Raw genomic sequence first — 14268 nt, 5'->3', positions numbered from 1 at the left:
CCCGGGTTTCCCGACCCTTGTACAACAGGTCCCTCCCCCTGCACAGAACTCAGCTGAAATCCAGGCTGCGGTGCACTTCATATTTAGCAAATGCATCGGGTCAAAGACCAAATCTGTTTTAGTCATTCGATTATGTCAGCCTCTGCAAATGCAGTAGTGGCAACAATCCAATTTTGGCGACTTGGTTTTGAATCCATGTTTTTGACTTTTTATCTATATGGTGATTGTATGAATAATGGTTTTATTTGATTTGTGTGTGGATGTACTGATGCAGGATTGAATCTTGCTGGTGTTAAATCAGTTGAACATCTCAGGAATTTACAGAGGTGGGGGCAGCACGGTGGCGCAGTGGTTACCACAGCTGCCTCACGGCGCTGAGATCCCAATTTCGATCCCGCCACTGGGTCACTGTCTGTGTGGAGTTTGCACATTCTCCCCGTGTTTGCGTGGGTTTCGCCCCCACAACCCAAAAGATGTGCAGGCTAGGTGGATTGGCCATGCTAAATTGCCCCTTATTTGGAAAAAATGAATTGGGTACTCTTTTTTATAAAAAAAAAAAAAAAAAAAAATGTTTTGTTCTTTTCATTTTTCTTATAAATTTAGATTACCCAATTATTGTTTCCAATTAAGGATCAATTTAGTGTGGCCAATCCACCTACTCTGCACATTTTTGGGTTGTGGGGGCGAAACCCACGCAGACAAGGGGAGAATGTGCAAACTCCACACGGGCAGTGACCCAGAGCCGGGATCGAACCTGGGACCTCAGCACCGTGAGGCAGCTGAGCTAACCACTAGGCTACCGTGCTGCCGTCGGGTACTCTAAATTTATTTTAAAAAGGAATCTACATAGGCTGGGGACCTGGTGACTTAACATCAGTCACAAAGTGCGATACTAGTTTTAAACTGATTCTATTTCGATTGAACTCATCTGGCTTTATTGCCATGGCCTTGTGTGACATCTTGACATTGTAGTGATGATCTCTGTCCCGAGTGAATTAGTAATAGTTGACACAAGAATAAAGATGGGGAAAATAAATTGGAGGGGGCAGGAAGAAAAGACTGGCAATTTTAGTTGTTTATAGCTGAAACTGGAGGCTAACTGCAGATATGAGTGATGAGGGCTGCAGTATGTAGGTACAGCAATAAAAAGCTGGAAGTACACAGCAGGTCAGACAGCATTGTAAGTTAGGATGTTAGGGTATGGACACCATCACAGCTCACGAGCTGCAGACGGCTGTGGATATTGAAAATTGATTTTGCACTATTTGTAATTTTGTGGGGCCAGCAATCTATTTCCAGCCACAGGAACATGCATGAGGGTAGCTAGGGTGTCACTAACTTGGTCCTGTGTGGGGAAGCCCCTTTCTGCTCCTGGTGGAATACTAGCCTGCATCACCTGCTAGCTGGAAACTCAGCATTGCTATCTGTAGCATCAAGGACATGTAGCTAAATAGGTCCTGTCACTGTTAGCGCGTCATTTATTTTGCACAGATTAGCATGCTGCCGAACTGCCTAGTCACCAGATTAGGTTTAATGCAGTAACAACCTTCAGCTCAGTTATTGAGAGCTTTTTAATGACAAATTTTAATTGGTAAAATTGTGCCTCAAAATATTTTGTTTCCTCGCTCTACAGTGGAATTTTTAACAAGCTAAGTTTAGCTGTTGCAAATAAATACAATATAGTATTCTGTTCCACCATTAATAACCATTTCTTTTCCCCAACAGTGAAGGATCCATTATCCTATTCTGCCTTTTCTGAGAATAAGCAGCAGCTGAGGCACGCATCTATGTATTCTGATCCTGACAGCCAGGGCACATACACCAGTGTCATCCCTCCACCCCCCAGCAGGACACAAGTCAAAAAGGTCTCCACCAATGTGCCTCATGATGTCATAGCACAGCGCGTGGCGTCAACAGAACGGCAGGTACAGCAAATCCAGAGAATTCTCGTTGCGGTATCACAAAACTTGAATCTTGCTGAAAGGAGAGACATGTTGTCGAAACTTTTCATCTTGCACTCAGGACAATGCAAGAATACCAAATTTCAAACTATCAGAGCAATTTATGCCGTGGTCGGAAAAGGGTGCTGGTTGTTTGACAAGTCATTGAAATTTGGCTGCTTGCATTTGTCCTGAGGAGTGCGAGATGAAAAGCTTCAGCAACATGTCTCTCTTTTCAGCAAGGTGAAAAGCTCTCTTCAGTTAGCCCTCTCCTCACTTGTCTCTCTGCACAGAAGGTCAGCGTTGGAATGTAAAATGAAGCTTTGCAGTGTTTTGTGAAAAGGAACTCAGATCCTCGGTGTTATTGCAATTAAAATGTTGTTACATAAGACTGGTTAATTTCTGCAGCGGTTTCTTGATGCGTTTTCTCCCTCTTGCTCTCTCTCTTTCCCCCCCCACCACCCACTTTTCCCATTAAGAGTTGATTTAGCGTGGACAATCCACCTACCCTGCACATCTTTGGGTTGTGGGGGTGAGACCCACACAGACATGGGGAGAATGTGCAAACTCCGTACGGACAATGACCCGGGGCCAGGATTGAACCATCGTGCTGCCCCCAGCAGTTTCTTGATATGTGACGCACAGATTGTTCTTCTGATTTTTTTTTCTCTCCTTTCCACTCTTAGGATTCAACTTCCCCAGTTATCTCCCCTCACCAATCGCCGCTATCTTCACCAATTGCCTGGAGCAAACAACATCCGAGTGGAGGTAATACTCGAGCAGGACTCCCTTTGAAGAAGCACGGTTGGGTATTGAGCAGCAGTTAAGATGAGGGTGACAAAAGGTAGAAGCTGCTGATTTGCTTCAGCAAAACCCTGAAGCATCCAGTTGTTTTCCATGGATGTAGGTGGAATGCTTCTCCCTGCAGAGACTGGAGAATGCCACTGGCCAGCATTTATTGGTTATCCCTAACTGCTCTTATTGTTGAATAACAGTTTAAGTTGTCTTCCCAAAGCCTGGAGTTAGTTTTGGGATATTGGCCTCTGTATGCACCGTCAATAGCACAAATTGGGGATGCCGATTACATTGGGGCCTCAGAAAGGACACAACCTTGCTCTGGTGGTTTACTCTCTGTATTTAATTCTCAGAGTTCCGCTCCTTGATCATCTCTGCTTGCCGACCTACATTGGTTCCCAGTATGGCAATGACTCAATTTAAAAATAGCCTTGCCCCATGCCTCCCTCCAATCTCTGTCATCTCGTCCAAAACTACAACCCTTTGAAATCTCTACAGTCCAGTAATTCTTGCCTTTTGAGCATCCCTAATTTTAATCACTTCACCATTGGAGATTGTGCTGTCAGCTGCTAAAGCCCCAAGCTGTGGAATTCCTTTCCTAAACCCTTTACCTCACTCTCCTCTTTTATGATACTCCTTGAAACCTACCCCTTTGACCAAACGTTTGGTTATCTACCCTAATACCGTCTGGAGTGGCTCAGGGATACATTTTGTTTGAGAATGCTGCAGTGGAAGGTTTTGCATATTGCATTAAATTTCCAGCACAGGGACAGGCTAGTTGACCCAACTGATCCCTGCTCTACACACATCTCCTCCCTCCCTACTTCACCTCACCCATATTAATATATCCTTTATCCCTTTCTTGTGCTTACCTAACTTTCCCTTAAATGCAACTCTACTGTTTGCTTCACCTACTTACAGTAGTGAGTTCCACAATCTCACCACGCTTGGGGAAATTAAAAGAAGTCTCTTTTCCCAATTGACTCGATCAATGGCTATCTTGTATTCATGACACCTAGTCCCGATCTCGCCCACAAAGTGGAAAAATAGCTTGTCTACACTATTAACCCGTTGATAATATTTTAAAGTACAGGTTTTTCTTGTGGCGATTGTTTGTTAAAACGAGTTGGTCATTGGTTCACACGATTCCAAACTATCGGTTTCCAGCTTCTGTGTAAAGCAATGTAGATTTGGTTGATGTGAGATGAGTACAGGCTCATCTTAGTGAAAGTTTTAATTGTGTAATGACATGGATCAAAATTGTTAGTTTTTTTTTAATGGGCGTCATATCTGCAAATAATTTCTTGTCTCCCTTAGTGGGATATGTGCATCAAATCCTTTTGGCTTACTCAATCTCCAATGGCCTTACCTAAGTATCAAGCTGATTCTAACAAGAAAAACATACTTGCCTTGTGTTGAAGCGGCACAGTGGTTAGCACTGCTGCCTCACAGCTCCAGGGACCCGGGTTCAATTCCAGCCTCAGGTGACTGTGTGGAGTTTGCACGTTCTCCCCGTGTCTGCGTGGGTTTCTCTCAGGTGCTCCGGTTTCCTCCCACAGTGCAAAGATGTGCAGGTTGGATGAATTGGCCATGATCAATTGCCCTCAGTGTCCAAAATGTTAGGTTATGTGGGGTACTTGGTTAAGTGGATAGGGTGGGGGCCTGACCCTAGGTAGGGTACCTTTTCAGAGGGTCGGTGCAGACTCGATGGGCTGAATGGCCTTCTGCACTGTAGTGATTCTATGATTCTAGGAAGCCACAGAATCTTTCCATCTTTCCTGAAGACTTGTGTTGGGATCCTGTTTCACAGGTGCTGGTAACACTACATTAGAACATAGAACATAGAGTGCAGAAGGAGCCCATTTGGCCCATCGAGTCTGCACCGACCCACTTAAGCCATCACTTCCACCCTATCCCCGTAACCCAATAACCCCTCCTAACCTTTTTGGTCACTGAGGGCAATTTATCATGGCCAATTCACCTAACCTGCACGTCTTTGGACTGTGGGAGGAAACCGGAGCACCCGGAAGAAACCCATGCTGACACGGGGAGAACGTGCAGACTCCACACAGACAGTGACCCAGCAGGGAATTGAACCTGGGACCCTGGCGCTGTGAAGCCACAGTGCTATCCACTTGTGCTACCGTGCTGCCCTCAACTAGTTACCTCAACTAATTGGCAATTCTTCCAACCAGAGGGCAGACCGTGTATAGTAGCAGGTTATTCTGGAATAGCATCACAACCGACCTGTCTGAGTTGTGTGTAAATCTGCTCCTTCCAGCAGAGGTCACTGGAGAGCAGTTGTCCACAAATGTACCGTCTTAAGTCTCCCATCCGAGTCAATTATAGCAGCAATCCTGCTGATTTAGAAGAAATGACCTATTAGCATAGATTGACCGTGGCACCTGACCTGGTGTCTTTGCCTACTGAAGGAGTCCAAAATTTTTGTCCCAAGATTCTGTTTTGATCCCTTGCTATTAGATTATCTCAGGTCTGTTCATGTCGGGGGCTGACTCAGATTGCATCTTTATTGCAGTGGATTCCAGGAATGTTTACCAGTCACAAACCCGTGGCCTCCAGTAGTTTGAAAGAGTTACTAGACTGGTTGTCATTATTAAAAAGGGGTGTGCTTTGTTTCTGTGACATAAATAGAAGTTTATTGTATGATTCATGGTGTTGATATCGAACTCTGCATTCAATAGGTTCCCAGTGTACCTATCCTGCACAGCTGTTTGGGATATCTGCTTTCCTCCTTATTTCCCCAGGCAGTTTGACCTCTCGTATACTTTGAAATCTTTTTAAAAATAAATTTAGAGTACCCAATTAATTTTTCCAATTTAGGGGCAATTTAGCGTGACCAATCCACCTACCCTGCACATCTTTGGGTTGTGGGGCGAAACCCATACAAACACGGGGAGAATGTGCAAACTCCACGCGGACAGTGACCTAGAGCCGGGATCGAACCTGGGACCTCAGCGCGTGAGGCAGCAGGGCTAACCCACTGTGCCACCGTGCTGCCCCCTTGATATCTTTTGTTTAGCTACACGAGGCTTTCACTTTATTTATTTGCTATATGGTTTCTTCAAATCCTGCTCTTCAGTGTCCATGGTTTCACTTTTGTTCCTCTTGCTCTCTAGGGTCAGCTGCTGGTGATGGAATGTGGCCTGCCCACTCTCCCCCTCCCAACCAAGAGAACTGGGTGAGTTTCACTGACACGCCCCCTAGCAGCACACTTCCTGCAATGCATCCGGCCTCCATTCAGGTAAGGAGAGCGTCTTAGCAAATTGTGACGCTATTTGCTCTACCTACTGAACTTGGTGTTTTCTCTCAGTTACATGGTGATAAATGATACTGATTGTGGGGATGTGGGTGCTTCTTGAACACCAGTGAGGGGTGGGAAAGAATTTTGTGCCAGCACCTGCAGTGCTGCTTTAAGAAGCAAACCCGCAGTTAAGGGATTCAATGGTGTTTAAGTACATAGGATGGGTGGATGTTCGATGACACTTTGGGCGGAATTCTCCCAATTTGACTGATGGGTTTGGTGGTGCGTTGGGGGGCACGGTGCATCTGGTGGGAACCAAAACGTTGGTAACCTGCCAACGTAAAATCCCATTGCAATTCTCCCAGTGGTGGGTCTCTCTTTCCCTCTGGCAGGTGGCGGAAATGCCACTTGCATTCATCTCGTGAATGCTCATGAAAACTGCTGTCGGCCAGGCATCCTGTCAGGCCTTTCAATCTTGGGTCATGCCGGTATGCCAGCGTCAAATCCGATTGTGAGTGAGTGGCGTGGACATGGCAATCCTCAATTCACTGGAGATTCTGGGGTGAATGCAACAACTTTCTGTCATAGCGCTGCGCTGCCTCTGATGCGCTGTTTACCACTCTGCCAGGGCAGACAGGTTCCTGCCTCCATCTCCATGCCGTGCTGTTCTTTATGGACAGCATTGTGCTGCTGTGTCGCTGTCTCTGTTCGATGCTGCACCTGGGGTTGGGGAGTACAGGGGTCTCTCCAAACTGAGGAGAGAAGCAAGGTGTTGTGGCCTAACGAAGGTGGTGGGCTGAGGGCTCACGATGTCATGCAGAGGGGCAAGGACGTAGAATCCCTACAGTGCAGAAGGAGGCCATTCGGCCGATTGAGTCTGCACTGATACTCCAAAAGGGCATGGTACCCAGGTCCACTCCCCCACCCTGTCCCTGTAACTGTTGGACACTAAGGGGCAATTTAGCATGGCCAGTCCCCCCGAATGTGCACATCTTTAGACTGGGTGGAAACCAAACCAGGATGAAGAAGATGGACAGTTGGAGGCACAGGGAAGACCAAGAAGAGGGAAGCTGGACTCTGACAAGGCTGCATGAAAAGCTCACAAACAAACGGGTCAAACGGATACCACATGGTTTACTGGAAGGGGATGCACAAAAACTCCAGATACAGTGGCTAGAGGTCCAAGTGGGGCATGGGTGCCTCACAGGTGATGGGCTCGGGAGGGAGGTTGGTTGAATCAAGGGACAGACTTCTTGATGCTGCTAACCTTTTCCCTCAGGGCTGCTGACATCCTGCACGAACTTGTGAAGAACAGTGGGCTGGAGAGAGTGACATGAGTGTGCTGGACTGGGATTTAAATGTGGTGCCGGGACCTTCAAACCCCAAACCCATCAGCTGAGGATGGGCAGACAAATCTGCTGTCAGCCCTCCAGGAGAGTCCGAGCGGAACTTACTTGTGTATAATAATGAGCTTCCAAGCATGACATCCCACTATTCTGGTCAGCGGGACAGGAGCAACCTGCCACCGCACTTTGTCTCAAAATGGGAGAATTCCACCCTTTATCCTATAACTCTGAATGATCACCGTTGTCTATATTACACCATGCACACTGGGATTTTTTTCTCAGTTTCACGGCTTTTACTCGTGCTAGCTTTTTATTGACATATTTCTTTAAAAATGAATTAAAATTCTCAAATTGATGTGGTAGTGTTTACTGGATTATTAGTTTGACTCTGCACAGTTATCAAAATCACATTGAGTTTCCAGGCGAATACTGCCAAATGGCATTCTTCAGTTACCAGTACGTTTGTTCTAATTGTTGCTTTTTCCTAAAGGAAAGGTAAACGTTTGCAGCCACAAAACTGCTTTTGTCCACCACCCAAATAATACACTGCTAGATAATTTGGTTTTCGCTTTATGTAAATTTAGCTGCCCCAGCAAGTTGAAGATCTTGTTTCTCCAATAAAAGAGTGTCTGAAGCACTGTCCCTGCATACATAATTTAAAGTGAAAAGTTAACTTTGACTTGCCGGGTCAGGTTGTCGAGTCACATTCTCGTTTCGGTTCAGCCAGCATGTCAGATTGATCAATTAAAACTCCAGTATCATTGAGTGTAGGACCAAGGATTTGAAATAATGGTTTAAAATAATGCTTGCATTGTGATTGTTTTTGCAGGAGCATACAACAGTTAGGACTGTGGCATCTGCAACAAATGCCATGGAAATTCGCAGGCAGTCTAGTGGGTACGATGATCCTTGGAAGATTACAGATGAGCAGAGACAGTACTATATTAACCAGTTTAAAAACATTCAACCAGATTTGAATGGTTTTATTCCAGGTATGTTTGCAAACCAAACGCAGTCCAGTGTCTAGTCTTTGCAACTCCTTGCTGAATAAATTGTATAATCTCTGCATTAGAGATACAAAAGACCATAAGACATAGGAGCAGAATTAGGCCATTCGGCACATCGAGTCTGCTCTACCATTCAATCATGGCTGTTTTTCTCATCCCCATTCTCCTGCCTTCTCCCCATAACCTCTGATCCCCTTATTAATCAAGAACCTATCTATCTCTGCCTTAAAGACACTCAGTGATTTGGCCTCCACAGCCTTCTGTGGCAAAGAGTTCCACAGATTCACCGCCCTCTGGCTGAAGAAATTCCTCCTCATCTCAGTTTTAAAGGATCGTCCTTTCAGTTTGAGGCTTTAGGCCTCGGGTTCTAGTTTTTCCTACAAGTGGAAACATCCTCTCCACGTCCACTCTGTCAAGGCCTCTCAGTATCTTGTAAGTTTCAATAAGATTCCCCCTCATCCTTCTAAACTCTCAACGAGTACAGACCCAGAGTCCACAACAGCTCCTCATAAGATGAGGATCATTATTGTCAATCTCCTCTGGACCTTTTCTAAGGCCAACACATCCTTCCTTGGATACGGGGCCCAAAACAGCTCTCAATACTCCAAATGCGGTCTGACCAGAGCCTTATACAGCCTCAGAAGTACATCCCTGCTCTTGTATTGTAGCCCCCTCGACATGAATGCTAACACTGCGTTTGCCTTCTTAATTGCCGACTAAACCTGCTCGTTTACTAGGACTCCTAAGTCTCTTTGTGCTTCTGATTTCCTAACCGCTTCCCGTTTAGAAAATAATCTATTCCTCCATTCTTCCTAGCAAAGTGCATATCCTCACACTTTTTCACATTGTATTCTGCCTGTCACTTCTTTGCCCAATCAATTGCCTGTCCAATGTCCTTCTGCAGCCCCCTGCTTCCTCAATACTACCCTTTGCACATCTTTGTACCATCTGCAAACTTAGCAACAGTATCCTCAGTTCCTTCTTCCAGATTGTTAATGTATATTGTGAAAAGTTGTGGATCCAATGCTGACCCCTGGGGCACACCACTGGTCATCAGCTGCCATCCTGAAAAAGACCCCTTTATCTCCACTCCCTGCCTTCTGCCACTCAGCCAATTCTCTATCCATGCCAGTATCTTACCATTCGCACCATGGGCTCTTAATTTATTTAACAGCCTCCTATTTGGCATTTTGTCAAAGGCATTCTGGAAATCTGAATAGACCAGATCCACTGGTTCTCCTTTGTCTAACTTCCTTGTTACCTCCTCAAAGAACTCTTAACAGATTTGTCATACATGACCTCCACTTGACGAAGCCGTGCTGACTCAATCCTATTTTATCATGCATTTGCAAGTACTCCACAATCTCATCTTTAATAATGGACTCTAAATCTTACCAATGACCGAAGTCCGGCTAACTGCCCTGTAATTTTGTGTCTTCTGCCTCCCTCCCTTCTTTTTGTTTTAATAAATTTAGAGTACCCAATTAGTTTTCTTTTCGGGTTCTTTTGTTTTTCTGCCTCTGTATTGGGCCTCCCTATTGGACCCTTCACCAAGACTCCGACTCCCTCCCTCCCACCACCGTCCTTTCCCCTCTCTCCCCACCACCCCCCTCCCTTTCGCTTCTGTTGGTACAGAGGCGAGGGTGTCTGGTCTCTTTAGCGCAAAGTTTAGTGCTTGTACCATTTGTTTTTTGTAGAAATGTGTTGTGAACTGCTTTAATAATCAGAGTATCCATCCCCCCCTAATTGGTACTGAGGGGAGGGTACCCTGTTTCTCCAACACAAAATGAGTGTCTGTACCGTTTGGCCTTGTATATATTTTTTACTGTTTTAATAAAAAGATATGGCCAATCCACCTAACCAGCACATCTTTGGGTTGTGGGGGTGAAACCCACGCAGACACTGGGAGAATGTGCAAAATCCTTACGGACAGTGACCCAGGGCCGGGATTCGAACCCGGGTCCTCAGCGCCGTAGTCCCAGTGCTAACCACTGTGCCAAAGTTGTTACATTAGCCATTTTCCAGTCCTCTGGAGCCCTCCTTTCCTCCTGTCATTCCTGAAAGATTATCACCAATGCCTCCACAATCTCCTCGGCTGTCTCCTTTTGAACCCTGGGGTGTAGTCCATCCGGTCCAGGTGATTTAGCCACCTTCCCTTTCAGTTTCTCCAGAACCTTCTCTGGCCTAGGATGGCCACTACACTCACCGCCGCCCCCTGGTTCTCCTGAAGTTCTGGTATCCCACTGGTGTCTTCCACTGTGAAAACTGATGCAAAGTAACTATTCAGTTCCTCTGCCATTTCTTTGTTTCCTATTATTACTTCTCCAGCCTCATTTTCCAGTAGTTCAATGTCTATTCTTGCCTCTCTCTTATCTTTTGTATATTTAAAAAGTCTCTCACTATTTTCTTTTATATTACTGGCTAGCTTACACTCATATTTCTCTTCTCCCTCTTGGTGCTTTTTTAGTTGTCCTCTGCTAGCTTTTAAAGGCTTCCCACTGATCCTTGCCATGTTATATGTTTTATCTTTTGCTTTTCTGCTGTCCTTGAACTTCCCTCGTCAGCCATGGATGCCTCACCCTCCCATTAGCATGTTTACTCCTTGGGATGATTTTCTCTTGTGCCTCCCGAATGACCCCCCAAAACCCCTGCCATTGCTGTTCCACTGTCTTCCCTGTTAGGCTCCGTGTTGGGGGTTTATCATTGACCAGAAACTGAACTAGCCATATTAATACTATGGGTACCAGAGCAAGTCAAAGGCTAGGAATCCTATGGCAAGTAACTTAACCTCTTGAGCCGCGGGCCCCCCCCCCCCCCAAAAAAAACCCTGTCCACCATCTACAAGACAGAAGTGTAATGGAATACTGTCCTGGATGAGTGCAGCTCCAACAACACTCCAGAAGCTCAGCACCATCCAGGACAAAGCCTGCTTGATTGCTCCCCCTTCCACAAACATTCAAACCTGCCACTGACTAACAGTGGCAGCTGAGTGTACCATTGACAAGATGCACTGCAGTAACTCACCAAGGTTCTTTAGGCAGCACCTTCCAAACCCACGACCGCTACCATCAAGAAGGACGAAAGCAACAGATACCTGGGAACACCACCACCTGGAGGTTCCCCTCCAAGTCACTCACCACTCTGACTTGGAAATGTATCGCGTTCCTTCACTGTCACTGGGTCAAAATCCTGGAACTCCCTCCCGACTAGCACAGTAGATGTACCTACACCACCTGGACTGCAGAGGTTCAAGAAGGCAGCTCACCACCACCATCGGAAGTGCAACTAGCAATGGGCCGAGCCAGCGCCGTCCACATCCCATAAATGAATTTGAAAAAGCTGGTCTCAGATTATTGGATTAAAAAAAATAAACAGCTGGCCTTTAACTCAATGCAAAATGGTCCAAAATGAATTTGTCAATGACAGGTCATTGAGTCATTATTATTGTGAAACTGATTCGTATGCTAATCTTCCTAGGTTGTACATGACCCAGCTGTAAACTGCTAACTGCATACTGAAATGATTTTCAGAACCTCCGTAAAATTCAGCAGTGATCTGCTTTTTGACATTGCTTGCATTCCTTCAAAGCCTATTGTCCAGGAGATTAACTGCTATCTTGCTGTAAATTGACCAGAAGTAATGAACCAAATGCATGTTTTGACATAAGGTTTGAACCTAGTCAGTGATGCAAGGAAGGACTATAATTTTATCCACATAGTGTAAATCAGCTCGAGAACATGTGAAGGGGGAAAATTGGCGAGGGATTTCCCACCATCAGGAGGTTCCAAGTCACCTGTGCTGCATTGAATGGAGACGAGGCAGATCATGCTCCAACTAGCCTGGTCTGCACTTGCTGGACTGTTGGAGACCGTTCACTCTGCTGTTAGCAGGGGTTTACAAGCAAAAGTGCATCCTGTTACCTTGGTCTGAGAAATATGGATTCAGGAGGTCAGAGCAAATAGTGGAGGCAGTAAGCAATACGCTGCTAAACTATGAAACCGGAAAAGGGAACTCATTAGGTTACCCAAGTCCGAATAGAATTTCTTTCAGCCACAAGGTATCACTTCCTTCATTTTTATATTTGAAATATTTTATTATAACGCCATGTCAGAAAAATGCGAAGTCCTCCTCCAGGCACCATACCCGAAGAGGACATTGGTGACCATAGACCTCCATTGGATTGTGCTTGCCAAAGTACTCCAGTGGTTTGCCGTCGTCTTCTGCAGTATGGCTGACCAGAAAACTGTCCTGCTCTTACCACCTGCCATTAGGCACATTGGACGGATTTACAGGCTGGTAATTGGCCTGTTTGGCGATGTTTATGAACACCCCCTTCCGTGGCCATCAAGTCCTTTAGTGGGACTTGAACCCGGAGCTACTGGCCCAGAGGTGGGGAAGCTCTCCTCTTAGTTAGCAATACTGAAAAAGAACAGCGTGCATTTTGTTGCGAGTCATTGAAAAAAATTCTTACTAAGTCTGTTACCCTCTTCTTGCAGGATCTGCAGCTAAAGAATTTTTCACAAAATCTAAACTCCCAATTCTTGAGCTTTCTCATATCTGGTAAGTATTAACATGGTATGATTGATATTCATAGTTTGTGACGCATTCAAACATTCTCATGTTCCTGGTTGGGGGGAGGGGGGGGGGGGGGTAGAGCGAGAGACTCAATATAACTTCATTGAAATAATCACTTCTGTCTGCGTAAGAAGTCACGCACTTGCAAGTACCGAAAGTCATTCCCTCTTACTAGTCCGAATTTCTCCTCCAAGGCAACGATAGATTCTTTTCAATATCTTTTGTAGAATTTCCGGACAAGATTAGCTATACTGTAGGATTTTCCTGGCGATGCAAAAGCGTTTGGCAAACTGTAGAAACTCCATATCAAACTAGAGACTAATTAGTGTAATTCTGAAATTCATAATCTTAATGGGACGTTGGATGATAACCACTTGGTTTTAAAAAGGATATTTTGAATTTTTTTACTAAAGTTGCTTTGTGAAGCAAATTGGCCAGATATTAATCTGTTTTTTAATAAACAATTTTATTAAGGTATTTTGGCATTTTAAACTGTTACAGTATGCAGTAATGTGCAAATATCAACCCAAAACAGAAACATAGTGCAAGAGACCAATCCTCTCTCGTAAACAGTACCCACCTATTTATCCCTCCTATTCTCCTCTAATCTCCCCCACCCCCGCGAACCCAAATACAGATCCTCTCATGGCGAACTTAATTTTTTCCAGCCCCAAAAAGCTCGACATGCCCGAGAGCCATGCTTTGGTCTTCGGGGGCTTTGAGTCCCTGCATGCCAGCAATATACGTCGCCGGGCTACCAGGGAAGCAAAGGCCAAGACGTCAGCCTCCCTCTCCTCCCGGACCCCTGGGTCTTCCGAGACCCCAAAAATTGCCACCACTGGACTCATCACCACCTTAGTTTTCAGTACCTGGGACATGACGTCCCAAATCCCTCCCAGTATCTCCTAAGTTTTCGGCATGCCCAGAACATGTGGACGTGATTCGCTGGCCCTCTCGCGCACACAGCGCACTTGTCCTCCACCCAAAAAAATGTACTCATCCGGGCCACCGTCATGTGGGCCCGGTGGACGACTTTGAACTGAATCAGGCTGAGCCTAGCACATGTTGCAGTTGAATTTACTCTACTCAGGGCTTCCGCCCATACCCCCTCCTCCCTCTCCTCGCCGAGTTCCTCCTCCCACTTGACCTTCAGTTCCTCTGTCTGGGACTCCTCCTCTTTCATAAGTTCTCGGTAAATATCCGAGACTTTCTCCTCTCCTACCTCTCCACTAGAAACTACTCTGTCCTGGATCCCATTTGGTGGGAGACGTGGGAAGGATGGGACCTGTCTGCGTAAGAAGTCACGCACTTGCAAGTACCGAAAGTCATTCCCTCTTACTAGT

At 45.7% G+C, this 14268-nt stretch overlaps 1 protein-coding gene across 5 annotated transcripts in view; it reads left to right on the top strand.

Moving 5' to 3' along the window:
- Positions 1–14268, top strand: part of reps1 (RALBP1 associated Eps domain containing 1) — a 111608-nt gene that overhangs the window by 57418 nt on the left and 39922 nt on the right. For all 5 annotated transcript variants that reach the window (XM_072513655.1, XM_072513646.1, XM_072513665.1 and 2 more), the window contains exons 2-6: positions 1726–1925; positions 2627–2708; positions 5873–5997; positions 8173–8335; positions 12847–12910. In XM_072513655.1, the coding sequence (XP_072369756.1) occupies positions 1788–1925; positions 2627–2708; positions 5873–5997; positions 8173–8335; positions 12847–12910 (572 nt within the window). In that variant the 5' untranslated portion in view covers positions 1726–1787. The remainder of the gene's footprint in view (positions 1–1725; positions 1926–2626; positions 2709–5872; positions 5998–8172; positions 8336–12846; positions 12911–14268) is intronic.

This window comes from Scyliorhinus torazame, chromosome 1 (assembly GCF_047496885.1).
Source record: "Scyliorhinus torazame isolate Kashiwa2021f chromosome 1, sScyTor2.1, whole genome shotgun sequence".
NCBI lineage: Eukaryota > Metazoa > Chordata > Chondrichthyes > Carcharhiniformes > Scyliorhinidae > Scyliorhinus > Scyliorhinus torazame.
The sequence above is the reverse complement of the archived record's forward strand: the minus strand, read 5'-3'. Positions and strand labels throughout refer to the sequence as shown.